Here is a 25,283-nt window from a genome sequence, read left to right on the forward strand (position 1 = left end):
GGGGCAGCAGCCGCTTTTAAAGGCTGCATGAGGCTTCCACGATGCCGATCCAGACCTCACAAAGGGCCAACAGCTGTCTTGGCATAGACACCTCTTGTCACCGGTGGGAAGATGAATATTAAGGCAGTTAGCGGTGACAGTTAGACAGCAGAATGCAGGGCAGACAAAATAAGGGGGGGAAGAAGTAGATGAGCGGAACAGAAGCATATCTTCCTATCATAAATGCAGGCAGACTGCCAAGTGCTGAAATTTTGATCATGTGACCACGGGGTACTGCAATGGCCATAATTTTGAGGACCTATTCAGCACAGTCATAATTTCTGTCAATGAACGGTGGTTATGTGAGGACTATGGAGATTATGTAGTTAGCAACCATTTTTAAATTAAGTTTCTACAGTACATATTGTTTAAACATGGAAAAGCTTTGCTGTTGAAGTAGTAGATTAAAATACTTAATATGAATAAAGAAAACATGTACCCTCACTACGTGTATCCTGACTATATTTCTGTAGGTTCACAGCATGTTGCTCCTTGTGGGTGAGCTAAGGACAACTGTATGTTGCTTTGCAAAATAATCTCTGAGTCAGTGATCCTAGTGTCCATGCTTGGGGCAAAGCTGGGCTTTGATTGTTCCTGTGGATAAATTGTAATGAAACCATTTCTTAATGGCAAGAGTTCTTGCCATTAAGAAATGCTCCATACGGCAACTGCCTTCTTCCCAAGATGACTGCACATTTCTAGAATGTGAAGTGATTTCATTTGATCTACGTTAACATTGGAATCTCGCCACAGGATTTTTGTACTTTTTGATTTTGTAAAATATTTGGAGTTTATCTCTTTTTTGAATTTTTATTTTAACTCTGGACTGAAATATCCAGAAAATATATTTCTTGTTTCCTTCTGCTTCAGTGTTGGATTTTTTTTTCTTTTTGATGCACGTTTTGATGCACTTTTTAAATGTCTTGATTGTTATGTGTTTTCTTTCTTTTTGTCTTTTTATTTTTTTGGAGTTTTGTATTTTAATTTCCTTTTGAATAAAATAAAAAACAGAATGGAAAAAAAAAATCCATACTGCATAAAAGTGTTAATCACCTTTATGCTTTCCCAGATGGGGGAAACCAGCCTGTGTGGACCAATCAAATAAGAACCGCTGCAAATGAAAAATTATAACTTGGAATGTAAGAGGCATAAATAGTAAAGAAAATGAATTTTAAAAAATGAAAAGGGGAAACAGATGTTTCACATAGACCAAATGTATCCATATATTGCAATGGAAAATGATGGATAATGTGTTATGGGTAAAAGGCCTAAAATATATCTTAAACAATTTGAATTAGCAACCAGGTGGTTGTTTCAGGCATATTAAAGGAGCAATTAGTGGCTATCAAGTTCCAATTACTGGTATGTAACATACCATTTTTGTTAGGTGACAAAAACACAATGAGAATACAGAGACCCAGGAATGAATAAGAATTGTATTTGTTTTGTGAAAAACCTGCTTAGAAAAATGTGTTCTTCATTTTTCATGGTTTAAGTGAATATCTATCTATTATCTGTCTGTCTGTCTGTCTGTCTGTCTACCTATCCATCCAATATAAATCTAAAAGCATCATCAGTTTGATTGCTTTTGATGAAAATGAGAAAATTGGTGAATAATATGAGACAAAGAAAGGTTGCTGAAGATATGGAACAATGATTAGTCTGCAGAAATGGGCTGTCACTGTATAACTGCTCGACTGTGGATTGCTTACAGAGTATCTGTAAGATTTGCTTAGTGCCTGTGACAACTGCCTATGCACCTGTCAAAACGAATACCTGACTTGAACGAATGCACAATTTCTTAAGTGTATCTGGCGAGGGGTTTGGCAGAATTCTGTCTGAAATAATACAAGAGCCAAGGAGAAGCAACATTTGGGAAGTGCAGTGAAGTTTTATTTTAGGCTGCTCGTGCAGATTTTTGCTTTTTAGCAGTCACTGAAAAGTGTCTGAATGTGAGAAAACATTTATGATTGGTTAGATTTAGTAGGCTTAAATAAACACAGGCTTAAATACAGTGTTTTACATGGATATAGAATGGGAGGTCAATTATATGATAGAAGCAAAGCATACGAGAATAAATGATACGCTTAGTATGGTTCAAGATATAAGTCAAGTTTTGTGTGATGTTCCTTTGATTGTTCACTACTTTTTATGAAATAATTTATATGGAATGCTTGCAGTGAAATGTGCCTGTATATTCACATTCCTAAGATGCCATGTTGCAGGCTGTGAACCTAAACAATTTACAATGAATGTTATATTGTATGATACAATACGGAACATGGGTCTCACTATCAAAAAAATGGATGAATGATTGTAAATGATACAGATTTTCTATGTCTAGCATTTGCTTTAGGGTTTTTTTAAGCATTTATGCACCGTGTGGAATGCTTACTCAAGATGAGAAATTTTAATCCAAGGCTGGTAATAAATAGTATATAGTCTGTTACAATGAAAGGGTTTGCATATGTTTATGTCTACATTCTTATAAGGAAATGAGAGTTGCAGAGGCAAAGTCTGCAAGATGGCTATCTAAGCAGGAATGGATGTTAAGTGTTGTAATAAAAATAATCAAGAATGAATGTAGACTGAATACAAAGTGATTCAACTGTGCAAAACAAATGGTTTGAGTGGATTTGAGGGTTGTATAGAGTGAACTGCCTGAGTTTCAAAACAAATATATGAAGGACAAATGAATGGAGCAAGAGGAAAGAAAAGAAAACTTCATCTTATCAGGTCAACTGAAAATGTACAAGTTTCCATGTTTGAAGCAGTCAAAAGAGCAAACATTTGGTGGTAGAAAGCCAGTGTGGGTTTGTTATATACTCCTATAAATTATTTTGCATTTTAAATAGATTTTTAGAATCAAAAGATGTTTCCCGACAATAAGCAAGAATATTATTTTGAGCTCAGATTTTCCTATTATCAGATTGTCATTGACATTTTCAAAAATGCCACACAACATTTATTTGACACATGGATCATTAAAGGATAAAATAATGCACTTTTTAAAATGAAGATCATATACTTGGTTTTATTAGTGAAAAATATATAAACAAGAACATAGTGGAAAACAAGAAAAAAAGGAACGTTTTTCAGAATAATTTGAACTATTTAAGACTCCAGTTGTATATAGAGGAGCATACTGATGTATTTATTCTAGTTGGATTCCTTTGCCATTTTTTATTTTATTGTTTTATTATTTTACTTCTGTTTACGCTCCCTTCATTTTTCTTCCTTTTTTATTATTGTGAGCTGCCTACAGTAGCCACATGGCGATAGGAGATAAATGAATTTAACAAATAAATAAACATGTACACTTGAAAGTAATAGCTGAATTTGTGCAATCTATTTAAGATCACTAAATTGACCATTTTCATCTTTGCACAACATTTTGAAAGATCAAACAAGCTGTGTTCACATAGCACCTCTACATATATCTACAGATAACCAATTGACAGCAGCAAGGTCATGTAATAAAGTTGTATATCTCTCACTAATTGGATATCTATATCTAGGAGTGTTTTATTTAATAAAGCAAATAATGGCAGGCACATACATTGTCATAAGCAGTATTTAGAGTGTTTCTATAGAAGCTATATTTTCCTGTGGCAAGTATTGTGTATAGAGGAACAATAACATTTGATTCTGCAAATAGTTACAGTATACAACACGTTGTACAGAAAGCAGAGACTCTTTCTGGATTCAGTGTTTGCATGAAACACACAGAATAATATTATTTGCATTGCATGCTTCTGCTACTATAGTTGCAATTGGGAACTATATAGGATCATAGATTTATTATTTCTATTTTGATTTCTCTTGCAAGTTTCCATCCTTGATCTCAGCTGATGGCAGATGTTGTCCAGATGTTGTATGGCTGTGCAGCAAGGTTAGGCCTGGTTAGCCTTGGATGAGAAGTCACCAGGCAATAGTAGGTCTTGGGCAAAACAAATCCTGGAAGAAGTCAATGGCAAATTACTTCCAACTCTTGCTGAAAAAACTTTATGGACATGAAACGTTCAGGAAATCAATTTGAAAGAAACTTACAACATTTTCTATTCAGAGAATTCAAGAGCAAATTCCCTGGAATGCCATCCTTAGGAATCATAACCATTAAATACCTGTTTGGAACTACTTATTTGATCAATAAGAGGTAATGATTTGGTTTCATGAAAATATAAAGGGTATTCTTAAAAGTGTTGGATTCTGTGAAAAGAACGTATGATAAGGAAATGTTTAATACAAAATTAAAATTATGTTGCTCAAGAACTAATTATACTAGGTAATCAATCTTTGTGGAAAAGATGTGCAAATAAAACCCACTATTATGTTTTGAGTGTGTATGTACTTAGTGAAATATATTATTAGTGATTCTGCAAGTAGCATAATGTTAAAGTAGAAAATAATCAATATACTCACCATTGTCATTGCCTTGCTTAATTTCCTCAGCAGTCCGATCTATCAATACGTACAATGACCAAACTACACAGGTAATAGCAATAATGTGGAATGTGACTGAGCAAACTATTTTTCTTCTTTCACTTGTTGTCATCTGCAGTTTCTCCCACTGCAAAGTGAAAAAAAAGGGTTTACAGGACTTCAAAGAAAGTAGGTCATATTTTTTTCTGCAATGAGTCGCAATTAACCTGGAAATCTGTCATTCTTAGTACATACTATAGGTGTTCTTTTTCAAAACACATAATTCAGAATTTCTTTGATATTTAATAATGTTGAATAACCTATTTGTAAAGTGTATTATAGTAACATAATATTTCCTACTACGGGAGTTAAAACAAAGAAGAATACATTTTGATGGACTCATATAGTTCTGTGGGTCAACATAGAAATTTCTCCTTTAGAACATAGCATCAGTTTGAACTGTTCAAAGTAATGTCTATGATTTGATGTCCTTAAGAGTTATTAGACTACAATGCTATTTATTCTTATTTGCATTTTTACAATCTATACTTTATCATAAGCTATATTGCCTAGATAAAAACAGCAAAACCCTGGCTAGATTTTCATGGTCCACCATTCTTGATTTCCGGGGATATATATTACTGCTACAGTTTCTTCCTTGGTGATTCTTCAGATAAAAAAAAAAACCCCTAGTAGCCTAGTGTTTTAGAGTATTTCCAAATTTGTTTTAGAAAACTAATACTATTTGTAACAAATATTGTAAATTGATATTGGCAAAATAAATATGTACTCAAGGTAATATATTTGGATTATATAAGCAGCACTGTATACAACTACCCTAAAGTGAAGTGTTATTTTGCTCAAATCTAGATTTAAATCATGAGATTGTTTTTCTTCTTCCTTTTCTTCTTCAGAAGCAAAGGTAGGTGAAAGAAAGACCACTTTTTAATTTCTGCTGTGAGCAATTAAGCATGATTTTTGTTTTAAAAAAGCACACCAGGACCAGTCATGTAATTAAAGTTTAATTAAGTTCACATAATAGATATCTAGCCAATAATTAACAAAAATATTTATATATCTTTTTCTTCTATAAAAATAGATGTCATTATCCTTAATAAACTACTTTAAAAAAACCTGTGCTGTTAAACGTTTATAATTTGAAATATTAGTTTTGTATGTTATAAAAATAGTTCTTTGGTTGAACATGGTGCCACACTGCCATCTGCCTGCAATGTGTGATACAGAACATCAGATCTCAAGCAGTATTTAGGTAAACTTTCAAATAAATTCAGGCAGCAGGAACATCACAGAAATAATAAAAAAAAACCTGTTAATAAGAATGGAAAATAAAGAGCAACAGCTGCTAATCTTAATTTAGTGATCTTCCCTAAGTCAAGCTTGATTCTTGTGGTTTTATGGACCAATTTGTGTAGTTTTCTTTTGCACAATATGGAAATGGCACAGCATTGCATTCTTCCAGACAGTTTTCTTTTTAAACTTTCCAATCTATTTTGTAATCCTGCATTTTCTGAAGACCTGTCACCAAAACACTAATCAAATCAAAGCACTAAGCAGCTAAGTCAGACAAAGTTTCTCTAGATACTGTCAACACTTGTAGGTCTACTTAAAATGGGGTTTTCTTTTAAACAATATTGAATTGTGACATTTATATTGTTATATTACACACAGTAGGTTAAAGCTCTTATGACTGTATAGTTAAAAATCTTAATAGAAAAAAATATTTTGCCTACATAACCTACAGAACTTCTGTTATTCATTAAAGTTTAATGAATCAAGTATCATATCTACTTCTATACTGGTGGATCAGAGGAGTTTTTTTTTTTTTCCATTATCCTTCATTTACCGGTTTTGCATGGACAACCAAACAGATTGCTGGATCAATCCAAAGTAGTGGCTTCCACCTATAAAACTCTTTATGGATGACCTTCTCCATATCCAGGAGTGTTATTCAGCCAGTTCGGACTGGTTGGGGCGAACCAGATCCTAATTTTACATTTGGTTCACTGAACCAGTAGTTGCAAGGACTGACTGGCCACTCCACATTGCCCCTCCATGTGGCCCCTTTTGGATGCCAGGTAAGCACAGGGCCTGCGCAGAAGCTCTGGGGAGGGCGAAAAATAGACATCCTGGAAGTTCTGGAATTCTGGAAACAGACCCGTTTCTGGCCTCTGGGGCTCGGTAGAGGCCTTTTTTGCCCTCCCAGAGGCAAACCTCTGGATCCTGGTAAGGGCAAAAACATTTCCCCCGCCATGATGCAGGAAGCCAAATAGGCCATGGCCATGCCTAGCGAGCAACCGGGCAGAGAAACGGTTGCTAAAATTTTTGAATCCCACCCGTCCATATCCATGTAACCAATTTTGTTTATTTAAATACAATGACAATAAAGATTATACTTAATTATCTAATTAGCTTGTCTAACCCATAGAGTTCACAAGATTGCCTGGTAGTGATCACCTCGGCCACTGAGGTCAGAGGGCATGTAATCCACAAGCATTTTTTTTTAGTGGTGGCCCCCACATTATAGAACAGGGGTGTCCAAACTTGGGAACTTTAAGACTTGTGGACTTCAACTCCCAGAATTCCCCAGCCAGCCATGCTGGCTGGGGAATTCTGGGAGTTGAAGTCCACAAGTCTTAAAGTTCTCAAGATTGGACACCCCTGTTATAGAATAATCTCCCTTCAGAAGGTCTTACTTCAGAAATTAGATTGTTGTTTTTAGGTCATAGGGGCAGTAGTTGTTTAAATGCCCTAAAAACGATTTCAATAATATTTTTTAAATGAAAATCCAACAGATTTCTTTCTCTCTTTCACAAGCATTCTGGACTCACCCAGAAAAGTTTGGTACAATGTATTGTTCTTGGATCACAAGACTTCCCTTGACAAAAGCTTTATGTTAACTTTGCATCAGTTTTCTTTTTCATTTTAACCCATTTTAATGTACTGTTAGAATAAAATTGGGGAGATGGCCATACAGTCTCTCTTAAGTTCACAGAAATATATTAGGGTGTAAGTATAATAAATAATAATGTGGATTGTTTAGATTTAGCCTACTGTAAATTTAGCCACAATAATTTATTCTGCAAACTAAGTTAGAAGAAAACATAGTTTATCATATCAGCACTGTAACACGTAAAATATTATTGTATCTATCTAGCACAGTGAGTTTGTCATCTTTACATGTTCACGTGAGTTTGTCATCGTTACATGTTCACGATCAATTAATTGGGTTGCAATCCTCCTGCCATTCATACATCCATATTTTGTTAAAAATATTTTTTTGGTTAAAAAATCTTGAATGTAGTAAGAACAATGTTGTATATCCCAAAACTTGGCTTATTATGCTTGCCAAACATATGGAATCAGTTTAGAAGTCTATCTTTCAGAATAATAAATTTTCTCTTACAAGCAATATTTCATAGTAAATACTATCTTAATAGCTTTTCCACCTATTATTTTCTTTTTAAAAAATCTGGATAACTTTACTTGTAATTTAGTAATTTTTGCAAAGACAAATGTGAGATTATGCTATTTGTTTATCATAAAGAAAGCAAACCGTGCTTTCCAAAAACTGGGAACAGTATTTTCCCCCAATCTTGCTTTAGAGCAGGAACATCCAACCTTGGCAACTTTTAGACTTGTGGACTTCAACTCCCAGAATTCTCCTGCCAATCCTATAGAGACTCTTTTAATAGGCATACCAGGATTTAATTTCTGTTTGCAAAGCATTCTATAATTAAATTGCCTTAAGTTATTTGCATTAGGTTTGTTTAAATCCCCTTAGGACCATGAAGCATTTTCTCCTAATTTAGAAAGGTTGAAAATTAGTGCAATGCATTATTTATTAGGCATTAAACCTGAAATCTGTCTTCTTTACAACTTCCAGCTAAATTAGAAGAACTATCATGCAGTAATTTAGGCTAATAATCCTGCATATAATTTGAAGCTTTAAAACTATATATTAATAGCATAATAAATTTAATCACTTGGAAATGACATCTGCATATTTACTGGCAGATTCATCTCTTTGTTGAATTATTTATTGGATCTGTTTCTCCTGCAATTGCTAGATTCTCATTAGTAAAATATCAACCACAAAAACTTTTATCAAAAGGTCCACAATATAAACAAAAAATACAAAATAATAATACAATTGAAAATAATGAGATATACAGATGTTACATGTCTACTCCCAGTCATTCACTCATAGACTTGGAAAACAGCCACACTCAAATTACTTTCAACCAAACACTGAGGCACAAACGATTCTTTAGAATACACAGAGACCCAGTGAATTTAAAAGCAGCAGAACTTTATTGGTTACAATGTACATCTATTTGCTCTTACACACAGGGACACATATACTCATCCACACTTAGCGAAGTCCTCAACCAGGCTGGCAAGCGCTAACCAGAGGGACGGAAGCCACCAAATCTGGATCCAAACATGATTCAAAAGGTGGGCGGACTCGAGGATCCCTTTTCCCCCCATAGTCATTGCTTTGTTGGTTCACAAGACTGGCAGCTACTCTTATTACAATCTGGTAACTGTTGATGGGGTTTGGGGAGAGATTTCCCATGTGCTCAACTTATTTTGTTTGGTTTAGGTGATATTTTCCCTTTATTTCCTTAATGACTTAGTTCCTTCTTATTTCTCTCCTGAAGAGATCTTTTAGACAAGATCTATGGATCACCTCCCGACCATCAGCTGTTTCAGGCTGCAGGGACTGCCTATTGCCGCCTCCGCGCGTCCCATTTTTGGCCTCTGCATCCTATTTTTGGCCTCTGAGCACCCCATTTTTGGGCTTTGCTTGCCCTATTTTCTGTCCATTCCAATCCCCTGCAGCCTGAAACAGCTGGTCGTTGGTAGGCCAATCCAACTAACAACCAGCTGCTTGTGCTAATCAGGCTAAATGGAAACTGAAACAGTCTGTTTGCTGCAAGGAGGCAAATTGCTGGGAGGCAGAGGCAGATTTTTTTTCTTGCGCTAATCAGCCTGTGATGAAACTGAAAGATGCTGTTTGTTGCAAAGACGCAAATTGCTGGGGGGCAGATTTTTTTTCTTGTTTTCCTCCCCAAAATCTAGGTGCGTCTTATACTTCGGAGTTGATACTTATACTCCAAAAAATACGGCTAGTCTAAATGCCATTACTGTTTCAAGTTCACTGCAAAAGAGTGGTTTCCTTTCTGATTATTTGTGAGGTAACACAGACACAAAATGTTTTCTGCTTATACTTTCATTTGTCCTGATAATATTTTACTATTCTATTTTCTTGCAAAAACATCTCTAATTAAGCAGTTTAAACAGCTTTCTGCAAGAATTAACTACCATCAATCAATTAACAATTTATGACAAAATTATCTTGCTGGGTGTATTATACCTTATCATGGTACTTGGGCAATTTCTAGGCTCTAGAATGTAACTTGAATGTAAAAAACACTAATATAAAATATTTGTGTTTTTCCTTTTGTACTATATTATTCCTCTTCTTAAAAGAAAAAGAAAAGCCAACATATGGATTGTTGATTTTTTTCCCTTAAAATGTCATATATGATTTCTTTCAAGCAAAGAAAATGAAACAGATGAGTCAGTACTTAAATAAATTCCTTAGGTATAAAGGAAATATATGGCAAGCAAATAAGAAAATATAAGTGTTATTGTCTAGTTGGAGACAGGGATAGGAAAATGTCCACAAGAGGGTGTAGTAAGTCTGATTATTGTTTGAGTCTTATTTTCTAGAGGCCCATCTGAATAAAAACATTTCCATTTCTTTCTTTGTCTAAGCTTTTTGATAAGAAACTTTACTTAACTGTTTTGATGTCTTTGACTTTCTTCTTTATTCCATTATGTAAATTACATTTATTAAAAAAGGATGGGCATATTTTAATTTTTTTCTTCCTCCCCTCTCATGCATAGAACCAGCAGAGTAACTGTTTTTAGTTCTAAAATAATTCACTTATATTGGATTTTGATTGTTTGGAATTGGAGGAAGTTGCCCGGGATGCAATATGTTCTAATGTTATTAATGGAGGAGGAGTGAAGTTAGTTTCTATGCCTTGCTTTTGTTTGTTACATTGCATGTTACTTAGGTGTCTGCATAGAACCCATAAAAAGAAACCAAATATAGCTCTGAACAAAGAACACTTGTTTTTGCATACTTTTTCTGAATTGCCTATAAATGTTATAAAATTACTTTAGCTTTAACATGCCTAATCTGTGCACTTCCCCCATGTTGTTTTCCTTAATGACATGAGAACAAATAAAGAAGGAAAAAAGTGTCACGCCTTTGTGCTTAACTGGTGAAGCATTTGACTTGACCTTACAAGTGACCAAGAATGACAGTGATTTAAGGTTAGCCATGTCACAGTCTCACAAACACAGCTTATTGTTGGAAAGAAAACACTGAGGCAGGTTACCTTGACAACATCTCCTAGCTGCACTGAAAATTAAAGGAAACACAGACGTCTCAGTTAGGGCAAAGAATAGCAAAAGACATTACCAGTTTAATTAAAAATAAAATTACTCCAGAGAAAGTCAGTGTTAGCCATCCTAAACAAAATGACCTGTCATTTTTATCATGATTCTTACTATAAAACTGATGAGAAAGCACAGAGATTTATAGCTGCACAAAGCAATAGGTAGAACAATGCTAGCAATGTATTATAGTCAAGACTGTTCAGAAGTTTCCTTTTTCTCTGAAGAAATTGTACAGGTCGACTGCAGGTCTAAGAACGGCTTAAAGTGCTGAACAGGGGGGGGGGGAACCCCCAAGAAGTCCTACTTTCTCCACAGCAGCTGTCTCCACAGGGAATGCTGCTTTCAAGAGTCAACCTAGCCTGGCATAATTTTAAATTATGAGAGTAGCTCACATGAAGCAGAACAAGCAATAAATATTTGCTGTTTATTACAAATACCAGCATATTAAATGAACATAGTTCCAAACAGAGAATGATACCGGTAACTGATTTTTTAAACATACCTTGTTAAAATTCTCTTGAGGTTGAAAGTATGTTTTCAGTTTTTAGGGTTTTTTAAGCATATGGCATGACAATGTCAGGGAAATCTACAGATGATAGACAATGTAATTCTGAAAGCCCGTATTGATTGTTCATTCTGTTCAGCACTTGTGTGCCTTGGAGCACCACAGGAGACAATGTAGCGTACACCGTTGACTAGTAGCGCTCGGGTTGCTGGCTCTTCTAGGCTCATCCGCCAGTCTTGCCTTCCCTAGCCTCATTTTATTTATTTTATTTCGTGTATGGCAAATACATGGACTTATAGTAGTTCAAATGTTAACTGTCCAGTCCACCCAACCATTCAAGGACAGGGTGGTCTATGTTGAAGAAAAAAATCAGACATTGGGCTGGTGTAAGCATCTTGATGGACATTCGGACACAATGATGGATATTGTGATGGATATTTTGTCGAGGAGCTCCACAGTCACACTGAGGGGTAGAGACAAGACTCCACTCAAACAATGAGTCCTGGAAGACACCATATTGGGTGCGGATCCTGTTCAGACTTCACCAAAGATGGAAGATCAAAACCTGGCATCTTTTGTGTAGGGTCATCTACATAACTGCCTTGCCTCATGTTGTATCCAGCCAGGTCCAACGCCAAGTTCTGCTCTCAGCATAGACAAATGCAGCTAGGTTTGTTTTCTCCATCAAAGTGGTACCAAATATCTACTTACAATATTACATGCTTTTGAACTGCTGGAAGGGAGCAAATGGTGGGAGCTCAGCCCCCCCCCCCCCCCGAGCTGGGGTCAAACTACTGGACTGTAGACCATTTCTGGCTGGCAGTTCCAGCATCATTAAGCTATTGTAGCACTGTATCACCATGTTTGTAGTATTGCATGTTTCAACAGAAGACTATACATATTAAATGCATTTTAGCAGGCTATTGTAACTGAAGTAATTGGGAAATTTCTACCTTAATGCTAGGGATCATAATAAAGTTGGAATGAGCTACAGATCCCAGAAATGTTTCCAACTTGGAACCTACCATTGGCTATATCATCTAGATCTGTCTGTTAGGAAATGTCAAAAGCTCTTTGTCAGATTTCATATTTTACTTTCCCTTGACCTAAGGGCAGAAGATGGTACAAAGAAAGATTGCAATAACACATGACAGCTGAGATTCTTTCCAATTTTGAAGAAAAGCCTTTAAAAAGAATTAATAGGTTATTGAGCCATTGAAAAAACAGGAGTTTAAGCCAAATCACTACTGAAAATATTGCCAATTTCCATGCTGATTAAAACATTTAAAACACACTATAGCAAATAATAATTCAAATGCAAGGAAACTAGAAGAGATGAATGAAAATAAATTAAAGACCAAAGACCAAGATGTATTACCTAGAACAGGTCCCCAAACATGGCCCCTTTAAGACTTGTGGACTTCAACTCCCAGAATTCTGGGAGTTGAAGTCCACAAGTCTTAAAATGGCAAAGTTTGAAGGCCTCTGACCTAGAACAATAAAGATCAAGGAAGAATGGGAAATAATAAAGCAACAAATAACAGTTACAGCAAGAAGCTCATCAGATATGAAGCTTAGATTGTAGGACAGAACTTTGTATTTCAGTAAAATCAGAAATGTTTCTACCAGTGCATCAATGGGAAAGAATGCAATTAACCAGTCAACACTTGATAAAGAAGAAACTGTGTAGTTCTGGGCGCAGCTATGGGACAAAGAAATACAACAAGAATAGAGCTTGGATAAAGGACGTGGATAAGAATAGAAAAGAAGCTGAAATGAAAGTACTTCTAATAACAACAAAAATGATGGAGAAAATGGCAAGGAAAATCAAGAACTGGTCAGCACTAAATGAAGATGAAATGCATGGTTTTTGACTGAAACATTTGACTGGTATGCACTCATTCAGTGCCAAGCAGTTTAACAACCAAGCAATGCACACCAAATACTTGTTAACCAACGTCTCAAATTGCTAACATGTTAGGTAGCTGATGCAATCCAACAACATGTATCTGAAACCAAGTTCGTTTTCAGCTAAAGCAGAAAGAAAATTACCTAAACAGCAGAAGAATATAGAAGAATCAACTCCTAATTGACAACATGGTTTTGGCAAACTTTGAGAGAAGGAAATCCAACTTGAATGTTGCATGGACTGATTACAAGAAGGCATTCTACTCCATAAACATGCCTGGAAAATCATGTGTCTAGAAATAAGAGGAATCAGTAGAAATCAGTAGCAACAGCTTTGCACAAAGTTCAGTGGCTGAATGGAAGACACAGTGGTTTGTCAATGAGAATAGACTGAGAAAAGTCAATATCAAGAGAGAAATATGTCAAGGACACTCACTAACACCACTATTGTTTGTCATTGAATTGATTCCTTCGTCAACAATACTAAACAAGTCAGCCATGGCTATCAAACATCAAGACCATCTGCCAGGCTAACAGACATGGACAGTCTGAAACTGTACAGAAAAATATCATTTGAAATTGAATCACTGCTAAATACCATCTATATAAACAGCCAAGATATTTCAAGGTAGTTCGGATTGGAGAATTTGTCACCCTTACCATTAACTGGGGAAAAATAGTGAATCTGGATGAAGCCAATCACTACAAATACCTGGACATCTTTCAAGCTGACAACATCAAGCACCGAAACTCAAGGTTAAAATTAAGTATACAATGACAGTAAAGAAAATCTTAAATTCCAAACTTAGTGGAGGAAATACCATCAAGGCAATTAACAGCTGGGTAATTCCATTAGATACACAGCTGAAATGGTAGACTGGACTCAAGCAGAACTAAAAGCCCAGAAAAATAAGGACAACACTCTTCATTCAGGCAAAGATAATCTAACTACCAAGCAGCATTAAGTAGGCAATGAATGTTGCAAGGAGACTAGAAAGTTGAAAGTTGAAGAAGAAGAAAGGGCATTGGAAGAATATCTGAAGGACAATGAAGAAAATCCAATGAAGCTAGTACACCATGAATGCTTACTGGAGAGACCAAACTGGTCTGTAAGCAAAAACAAATGAACAGAAAAGAGACATAGCAAAGTAAAGTATTACATGATTAATCTAAACAAAAACAATTACCAAATTTATAACAACATGGTTAAAATGGTTTTCCTCTTAATGCTTAAGAGGATAAAAGTTCAAGAAAGAGACAGAGAGGGTAATTCTGGCTAATAAGTCCTAAGATTAAGCCTTAAGAACAAAAGACATACAGAATAGGGGTGAAATCCTCCCGGTTCGGCCGAATCAGTAGGGACGATTGCTGTTGGTTCTGCAAACTGGTAGTAAAAAAAAAAAAAAAGCTTCTGAGGATCGCACAGCTCAGCTGTGAGTTGCACAATTGTTGGAAGCTTTTTTTCCTGCTTTTTAAAGCATTTTTTTCCTGGCAGTTTGGGTGAATAGGCAGGAAAAAATGCTTTAAAAAGTGTGTGTGGGGTGGAAGCTTCTGAAGATCACGCAGCTCACAGCTGATCCATGTGATCGTTGGAAGCTTTCCGCCCCCCTATTCACCCGAACCAGCAGGAAAAAATGTTTTGAAAAGTGAAAAAAAGTTGGCCATGCCCACCGAGTCACATGACCAAGCCACGCCCACAGGTGGCAAAACAATTTAGATTTCACCACTGATGCAGAGCCAGAATTGAGAAGACAGCAACAGATTGCAAATGTTGCCCCTGCAAGTAAGATGAAGAAAGAATGGGCCACCTGGTTACTTCTGTAAGATCACAGAGGCTGTCTATAAAAAGAAAGAAAAATAGAAAATAGCAACAATAATGCACTGAAATGTCTACAAGGAACACCATACTAAGAGCATGCTAAGAACAAAACTATTTTGTCACCACAAAATAGACAAAGTAATAGAAAATGAAGAAGCTAAAGCTTCTTTCGAATTCAAACAAAAAAAAACACCCCAAACTTAACAATTAGCAATGTTTTTACATGACCGTGCCAGCATTTTAGGAACAGAAAGAAAATCAGGATATGCACTCCAAAGCACTAATAAAAATACAAAATGCATTTAAGAAAAAAATGTTTTAAATAAATATTATTAAATAAGAAAAGCACTTTAAAAAGATGCTATTGTAAGAAGTTTTGTGGAAAACTTTGAAAATGTATAATGTATAACGTGCTTACAAGCATTTTAATTTTCTGATCTGTACCATATAGATTTTAGTAGTATTATTTGAATTATTAGCCACCCAACTCCAATGGACTTGACATTAAAGTATTACTTCAATGAAGTAGTTGGGTTCACTATATAACTCAAACTTGGCCTGGTACACAACCTTTGTCAAGTAGGCAGTGGAATTCTGCTGTTTCTCAAACATGTCGCTTAAACTTTCAAAGTCGCTGATGTGCAGGTATAAAAAGAAAAGGAGAATGTCTTCTATTCCCACCCACATCTTCCCATAATTATACCATAGTCTTGAGAAAACCTGACAAATGAGCTTGACCTTTATTTTATCTGATAGTCCTTTTTAAGCAAGTCCATTAAATTTCTTTAACCTTAGCCCAGAATTAGAACTAACAACTAAAAGTCAGCATTATATTTCTGAATTGACATTTGACCAATCATAGGTGGAAGATCTTACAATTGGCAGTCACTTGTTTACTGAATCATCAAAGTTGCCCTTCAGATATCTTATAGAATTGCTCTCCCAGCCCATCAGAAGAGTATTTGTAACTCTTTTGACTATAGGACAATTACAAATCCCATTCATGATTATTAATTCCTTGGGAAAATCTTCAGGCCTTAAGAGAGATGTAGCATTCACATTGAGCAAGGAAGTTAAAAATTTGCTAGGTTTCACACTATATTTGTCAAGCACGAAAAAAATACTTGATGCTGTTCCAGTTGAATAGTTTGGAATTTACATGGGAGTCATTCGCTATGGTATACGTTGTTTTATTTGTTAGATAATTCTTGTTTGGGTTAACGAGCAACTTGGTTCTTAAATTGGAGCAAGGGATTGATGACTGTAGCACTGCAAAAGACATTGCAGACATTGTTTAACCATGGTATTGAGGTGCAGGTCCTCTTGTAGGATTAGGAATATGGACATGTACTTACTTACTTACTTACTGCCAGACTAAGTTACAGTCAAAATAACAAATTTGGAATTTTTGGATGCTTATCATTACTTTCAGGAAGTTGCTTAGTACACACATGACATGGTAGATATGATATTTCACTGAATACAGAAAATAAGTCACATTCATGTCAAAAATATGCCTTTTCCACAATGCCCTGATTATTATGGGATTCTCTGACACCACTATCCACTGCAGGGAGACTGAAGCTGTTAGATCAATCCAGCCCCAACGATTGATGGACCCAGACGGGTTTCAGAAGGTTATTTGGGGTTGTTCCTGCTGGTCTGCTACACAGTCTGTCCAAGGCCTTGATTGACACTTGGAATAGGAGGGGAGTAGAGGTTCTGCAATGGATTGCATCTATGCAACCACCTCTCTCATGAAACCCATCACCCCCTATGATTTACAGAGGAACAGAGGGAGTTGAAACAAGAAAAGACATTTCTATAGCATCACTGGGCACTCTACTGGGGTCACATTTGACTGCACAAAGGTTAGAACTGTGATTAAAGACTTCTCATGAAGAAAAGAGGTGATAAAGACCAAGTACTTTCCCACCCTTATTGCATCTACAGATAGTAGCCCTGCAAAAATTTTTAAGGTGACACAGTCACTTCGTTTGCAGGATTGTACAGAAAAATTTCCTCAGCATGCTCAAAACCATTCATGATTGGGTGCTGGCTTTGTTATAGGACATGGGGAGATGCCTGGGGCAAAAGTCTTGCCTGCTAATCTGGAAGTGGTTTGGATCTGTTGGGCATGATGAAGTGAACAGAGTCCTTGGGGCTTGTGAGCTCAGCTACCTGCTATTAGATCCATGCCCCCTCCATGACATTTGCCTATTTCTCTCTCTCTCTCTCTCTCTCTCTCTCTCTCTCTCTCTCTCTCTCTCTCTCTCTCTCTCTCTCTCTCTCTCTCTCTCTCATCTATCTATCATCTATCTATCTATCTATCTATCTATCTATCTATCTATCTATCTATCTATCTATCTATCATCTATCTATCTATCATCATCTATCTATCTATCATCTATCTATCTATCTATCTATCTATCTATCTATCTATCTATCTATCTATCTATCTATCTATCTATCTATCATCTATCTATCTATCATCTATCTATCTATCTATCTATCTATCTATCTATCTATCTATCATCTATCATCTATCTATCTATCATCTATCTATCATCTATCTATCATCTATCTATCTATCTATCTATCTATCTATCTATCTATCTATCTATCTATCTATCTATCTATCTATCTATCATCTATCTATCATCTATCTATCATCTATCTATCTATCTATCTATCTATCTATCTATCTATCTATCTATCTATCTATCTATCATCTATCTATCATCTACCTACCTACCTACCTACCTACCTACCTACCTACCTACCTACCTACCTACCTACCTAAACATACATACATACATGCATGCATGCATGCATACATACATACATATATATATACACGTTTTCAGATTTTCACGGGTGTAGGTATGCTGGTTTTGTTGTATTCAGGTATTTCCCCCATGTAAGATTGAGATTGTTTTTGCAACGTTTCGGCGAGGTCCCACTCGCCATCTTCAGGCTGGTGTTTTTGGCTTCATGCTTGTGCGAGTAAGGCGCAGTCGGAGCTGTCGTTTTTCTATCAATCTTGGTGTGCGTGTGTGTGTGTGTGTGTGTGTGGAGTGCTGGCTTTGTTGCTGTAAGTGGGTTGATTAGGTGTGTAGTTGCATCCTGATTGGTAGATGGAGTTGATGTTTGCAGATTGGTCGGCTATTTCGTATCATCCTGTGTGAGTGAGCTGCTGGCTGTGTGTCCGTTGTTCTTTTGTGTTGTAACGACTTGGGTGGTAGGTGGGACTCATTTGTTGACTAGGGCTGGTTTCCAGATGTCTCATAGGCGGGAGGTATCATCATGTTTATTCATGTTGTGGGAGTGTTTCTCTATTTCGATAACTTCCATAATTATTCTCTTGTTGAAGTGTTCTGTTTTGGAGATTAATTTGGTTCCTTTAAAATCAATTTCATGTCCTGTTGCTTTAAGGTGCTGGAAAAGGGAGGAAGTTTTTTCTTTTTTTCTGACTGTGTTCTTGTGTTCTACGATGCATGCATTTATTCTCCTATTAGTTTGTTCATTGTATGTGGTAGGGCAGATTTTGCATGATATTTCGTAGACTCCTTGGTTTTCTAACTGGATCTTGTCTTTGGGGTTTCTTAAAATGTTGGCTATTTTTGGGTCAGTGCTGAAGGCTGTCTTGATATTGTGCTTGTGAAGAAGTTTGCTGATTTTATCTATGGTGCCTTTGATGTAAGGGGAGAGCGATGCCGTTGTCCTGTTCTGTGTCTCGGTTCTTGTGGGGAATCTCCTTTTGGATTAGATTGGTAATTCTTTTTCTTTGGAATCCTTTGGATATTAATACGTTTGTGAGTGTGTGTAATTCAGTTTTCAGGTGGTCTTTGTCGGCTAGGCAGGTTTGGTTCCAAAGATGAGGATCTTGGCTACAGAGTTAATCTGTGCAGGGTGGTGATGGGATTGTGTGTTTAAGTAGCAGTTGGTGTGTGTTTTTCCCCCGTAGATTGTGTGTCCTAGGGAGCCATTGGTTTTTTTGTAGATTAGGATGTCCAGAAAGAGAAGTTGGTTATTTGCTTCTATTTCCATAGTGAATTGTATTTTGGGGTGTGGGCTGTTGAGATGTGTGAGGAAGTTGTCCAGGTTTTCTTTCCCGTGTGGCCAAATCACGAAAGTGTCATCAACATATCTAAGCCAGAGTTTGGGTTTGTGTTCAGATTTATCTAAGGCGTTAGTTTCAAAATGTTCCATGTATACGTTTGCAATTACGGGTGAGAGGGGTGATCCCATGGGTGCTCCTTCTATCTGTTTGTATCTTTGTCCATTATGGATGAAGTATGTGTTGGTTAGGCAGTGGTTGGTCAGGTCCAGGATGTGTTTAGGGGGGTTGTGTTTGTTCTGGATAGCTGTCAAGGCTTCTTTTATAGGCACTTGGGTGAAGAGGGATATGACATCGAAGCTCACGAGTAGGTCGCTGTGTTGTAGGTTTTGTTTCTTTATTATTTCTATGAAGTGGAGTGAGTTTTGTATGTGTGAGGTGATGGATTCTGCGTAGGGTTGGAGTTGTTTGGCAAGAAATTTGGCAAGATTCTGTAGAGCTGAGCCTATGGAGCTGACTATGGCTCTGACTGGTGTTCCTTCTTTGTGTATCTTGGGGAAGCCATAGAGCTTGGGGCATCTGGATGATTTCTCTCTGGGGATGATTCTTTGCTGGATCTCTTCACTGATGGGAGAAGCTTTTTTATATATGTATATTGCAATCTAGGTTATACTTAATACGCTTAACATGTCGCTGCTATCAATATTTATATGTTTCTAGTTTTTACAGTACTTCTTTCACTCTGATATGTTCCATGTTGATCAGAAAAGTCTAACATAAATCAATGAATGTTGCCACACCAAAAAATGGGGAAAAACCCAAAAGAAACCAAATCTATGAGATGACTTCTGAAGTAACTTAAAAGTCAATCCAAAAAATAATGCACGTGATGAAGTAATGATGTGAACTGCAATTTACATAATCACAAAGTTCAGCTTGTTGCTCCTATGAGTCTACACTTGGTTACCTTGCCTCTTCCCTTCCCTCTTTCTCAAAGCTCTGATTCTCTTTGTGCTAGAATAACGACAATGTATGTGAAGTGTCACAGACCCAGGAAACTGTTTAGTAAGGTTTTTAGTCATCACAGTAAATTCAATGTCTTGCAAAGTATTTGTCCTGACACTATATTGTAGAAGAATTAGAACAACATATAAAACAAGGGGAAGCAACTAAACATACTCTTTTTCTATAATCATTCTGCAAGTGGAATTAACCAATGAAAACATTGCCAAAATATTTTCTTGCTATTAACATAACTAGTATAAAAGCAGTTTTATTGATATCTGTATGAACATATTTTTAAGCTTTTCCCAGTACCGAAATACTATCCAAAAAATAGTACAGAAAATATATATACATTATGAAAGGAGTGAAGAGGAAGGCCCAGAATAGTTTATAGCTTTGACATGCTCAAATGGATGAATGGGATTAGTGATCAGTTTAGAAAGATTAGTGACATAAATCAGGAACATCTAAAGTTCATGTAGGTTTCAATTTCAGCTTGTATAACTGTCACAATTATGAATGCACGTGGAGTTACTGATGCAAAATTATAAAACTGTGATCAATTCATTAACCCCACAATTTCAGCCTCTGCAATGCAAAAGCGTGAAGTTTATAAATGAACATCCTAGAGTTTCACCAAGATAAATATTCTAGATGATCTGATGAATATTTTAACTAGAACTATTTCAACACTGTAATAAATAAGCAGATAAGTAAATAAACAAGCAAGCAAATACCATAACTACAGAAAAATAAAATTATATAGTAGAGTAATCTATATTGTCACAGAAAAATAAGACTTTTACATGCTGGTTATATATTATAACCTGAAATTTTATTATAGAATGCATTACACTCTTTGTCAATGTCTGCTAGGGCTTCCTGATCTCTTAATAATGGTTTGGTATAAGTGATGGCTGCATTTTGCAAAAATTATGTTTTTTTCTTCTTAACAAATGTAATTGAGAATTCTAACACTCATATAGATAAAATGTTTGGCAAAGCTCCATATTCATACCTTTCGAAGGGTTTAAATTATTTTAATACATATTTATAACCATAAATATGTTTTAAAACAATGTAAATAACCATTGGGATATATCTTTTTAAATAATTGTTTTTATTTTTCATTAATATTATCTGTTGTTCTTCTGCAGTTCTAGGCATCATGGCATGTATACAGATTTGAATATATTATATAATATGATTAGGTTTTGCAATATATGAAAGAATTTGCATTTCTTTTTCCTAAATTGCTGAACAAATAATTTGATCAAATGAAACAGTAAGAACCCTCCCATAATAGTGAATATTTCGCCAAATATGGCTATAGATAAAAGTCCTGGAAAATCTGCAGAAATGTATGTGGTATGGAATGAGTTAGAAAGGGTTTGTTTTGGGCTTACATCTAAAGCATATTTACTAGGCAATCATATAATCAATGCTATTAAAATAATACTGTTACTATATTATAGCAGTAGCTTACAATCTGAGGTCCTTGGGCTGTGTTTCCTCCAGTCAGAATGTTTGAATATAACTCCTAGGCACCAGTTGTCTCCTTGTCAGAGGTGGGTTGCTCCAGGTTTAGTCTGGATCAGGAGAACCGGTAGTAGTGGTGGTGAGAGGCTCTGCCCACCCGCCCGAACGCTTCTGAGCATGCGCAGAAGTGTTGCGAGTGCGCCCAAACCGGTAGTAAAAAATTGGCAACCCACCACTGCTTTGTGTGATGTTTAATGGGACAGAAGGGAAGAAGGCTTGAATACATGACTAGGTAGCAATCATATTACTGTATTAAATAGAAATTATATTTAAAATATCAACAAAATGAAACTTAATTTAAGATTATCCTACCTTCTCCCCACTATATGGTATACAGCCTCTAACATATTACCCAAAGGCCAATAGTGGCACTCAGTCTAGAAATCCAGGCTCTGTATGTATGGAATGTGATCAGATTTTAATCCTTTTACAATAGCAATAAGCACCTAGACTTATATACCACTTCATAATGCTTTACAACCTTCTTTAAGTGTTTTACAGAGTCAGCATATTGTCCCCAACAATCTGGTTCCTCATTTTATCAACCTGGGAAGGATGGAGGGCTGAGTCAGAATTGAACTCCTGGCAGTGAACAATGAGTTAGCCTGTAATACTGCATCCTAACCACCACACCGCCACAGCTGTTTGATAAGGTATCAGCTTACTGGAAGTAACAGCTGGCTTCCTTTTACAAAAATAATACAATGAACAGATAGCACAATGCCAAACAACACATATAAATCTACACTTACTAATCAGACAACATAGAAAAGAAAAAGTAATAGCAGATTATAGTTTCTTGGACTGTTTTCATCTTACCTTTCGGAGGGGTTTAAGTTTAGTCTCCATGATGAAGTCATACTTGCAAAGTTCACAGCAACGCGTGTCTGAGCTCTTAATCCATTGATGTAGACAAGCCTGATGAACGAAACGCAAGGTCCCTGTGCAGCGACACGGTGTGATAAGGGGACTTTCATCATCTCCCTCACAGTGACAGATCCTGATAGAACGACAGCAACTGAGTGAGAAGATCTGAAGTTTATTTAGACTCACTTTTATGGTGGCAGCTGACATTTAAAACATTAAAAGTATATCCCCTTTGAGATTAGAACCAATACATTAATTCCTTTTCTGTTTTGTAGCTTTCTATTTCAGGAAGAGCTTTTCATTTTTAGTATTTCTGAAAGGGTCTGGCTGCTTTTCTATATTTTAAGCTATTCTGTGAGTAAACTGCTTCATACTGAACGTATTAACAATATGTAGCATCTATAAATGGGCATGTCTGATCAAAGCTTTTCTTTTTAAATTTAAGGCACTTTCTGCATACTGATTTTAGTAGGAAATAATTAAAAGTAATTCAAACAACTTCATATACTCTCAGGAGTGTTCTGCTTTGAAAAAGTCCCCCGCCTTCTGCTTTCCCTAAAAATAATTCAATTTTGATCTAGTGATTAAGGCACCAACTAGAAAATGGGAAACTGTAAATTCAAGTCCAACTGTTGACTTTGTATCTCAGCCTTATACACTTCCCAAGATTGTTGTGGGAAAAACAGGAGAACGGTGTGGTAGATATGTTCAATGCCTTATTTGTAAAAATAATAACTGCAAGATACAAGTAAACTAATTATTGTTTTCCTGGTTGAAATATGTTTTTTATTTTTACTTATTTATTTTGCAAAGCATAATAGAAAGAAGGCATCACTAAGGGGAGAGAGAGCAGTGAGTATTGTAGAAGTAACAAACTAACGGTGTAAGTTTATATCTCTGGCTAAAACAAACAGAGAGCTATCTGCAACTTGGAAAGAATATACAGCTAGTCCTTGCTTATTTAGTGACTGCTCAAAGTTAGAGCAGAACTGAAAAAGTAACTTTACAACGGGTCCTCACATTATGTCTGTTGCAGAACTCCATAATTAGTAGTGATTGAGATTCAGGCACTTTGCAACTAGCAGGTGTTCCTGACCATCACAGCAAAGGTGGTATTCAGCAGGTTCTGACCCCGTTCTGGAGAACCGGTAGTGGAAATTTTGAGTAGTTCAGAGAACCAGTAAATACCACCTCTCACTGGCCCCACCCCCATCCATTCTCTGCCTCCCAAGTCCCAGCTGATCGGGAGGGAATGGGGATTTTGCAGTAAACTTTCCCTGGAGTGGGGAGGGAATGGAGATTTTACAGTAACCTTCCTCTGCCCATCAAGCCACGCTCACCAAACCATGCCCACATAACCGGTAGTAAAAAAAATTGAATCCCACCACTGCATCACAACATTTGTGTGTTTCACATCTGACTTTCAACAAGCAGAGTTAATGAAGAAGCTGCCAGTAAAGACACAGGTTGCAGTGACATGATTTCTTCCTTAATGACCACGCGTGATTTGTTTAATAATTGCAGCGGAAGTGAGATCTGTTGCAGTCTTGTGATGTATCACATAATGACTGTATCACTTAGTGATGGAGTTGCCAGTTCCAGTTGTTAAGCGAGAACTACCTGCAGTTGTATCAATAATATATCACAAAAGAAATGAAAACAAACTTCTTGTGGCCAGGAAAGCCGTATTTTTTCTCATGTGGGATTCTATGTACAGTTTTTAAATCTAATGCTATGTGATATTCCAAATTTATTATTATTTACTATTATCTGCCTGTTTTTAAAACTTTTTCCTTCATGTAATGAACAGTAAAAAATCAGCATCCACTAAGATAGAATGCATATGAGAAATGTTGTAAAGGAATTCTAAAAAAATTCATAATATATAAAAATATAGAGAACTACGGAGCTATCTAGTATATTTTTTCAATTTTTAAAAATCTCTGGGCATATATTTATTATACAGTTACAGTGCACTACAAAGTATTTACTCACTGGAGAAGAGCCTAATGCTAGGAACAATTGAGGGCAAAAGAAGAAGGGAATGACAGAGAATGAGGTGGGTGGGTGGAGTCACCGAAGCAGTAGACGTGAGCTTAAATGGATTCCAGGAGATGTCCTTCGTCTTGACTTCCCTGGTGCTACCTCCCGCTGCGGGGAGGCGGAACCGGAAAGTTCCAGATGGTTCCGCCCCAGGCGCCTGATGGAACCTGATAGGTTCCAGACGGAGCTTGGGCCACCTCCTGTAACCTTGACCTGCCCCCGGGTAGAGGACCTGGTGGTTGCGTGGAATAATGCAACTACCGGGGCCTTAAACCGGGTGGCGCCTTTGCGGCCTCTCCGGCGGCAACGATCCACCCTAGCCCCTTGGTTTACCGAGGAGCTAAGGGTGATGAAATGCCACAAGAGACGTCTAGAGAGTCGTTGGAGATCCTCTCGCTCCGAATTTGATCGAACACAGGCACGAGCCCATTTAAGGACGTACCTTGTGGCATTGAGAGCGGCCAAACGCCAATATTGTGCCACTCTCATTGCATCCGCGGAGAACCGCCCTGCCGCCCTGTTTCGGGTGTCCCGCTCCCTCTTGTTTCAGAGGCCGTGGGAGGCCCCCCTACAGGGCAGGG

General features: G+C 36.7%; 1 protein-coding gene across 1 annotated transcript in view; it reads right to left on the minus strand.

Moving 5' to 3' along the window:
- The window catches only part of MARCHF1 (membrane associated ring-CH-type finger 1), a 162,260-nt gene that overhangs the window by 1,879 nt on the left and 135,098 nt on the right, over positions 1-25,283 (minus strand). The window contains exons 5-6 of the mRNA XM_081959673.1: positions 22,612-22,792; positions 4,462-4,609 (exon numbers count right to left, since the gene is read on the minus strand). Coding sequence (XP_081815799.1) covers positions 4,462-4,609; positions 22,612-22,792 — 329 coding nt within the window. The remainder of the gene's footprint in view (positions 1-4,461; positions 4,610-22,611; positions 22,793-25,283) is intronic.

The sequence above is a fragment of the Natrix helvetica genome, assembly GCF_964273705.1.
Source record: "Natrix helvetica genome assembly, chromosome: 7".
NCBI classification, from domain to species: Eukaryota; Metazoa; Chordata; class Lepidosauria; order Squamata; family Natricidae; genus Natrix; species Natrix helvetica.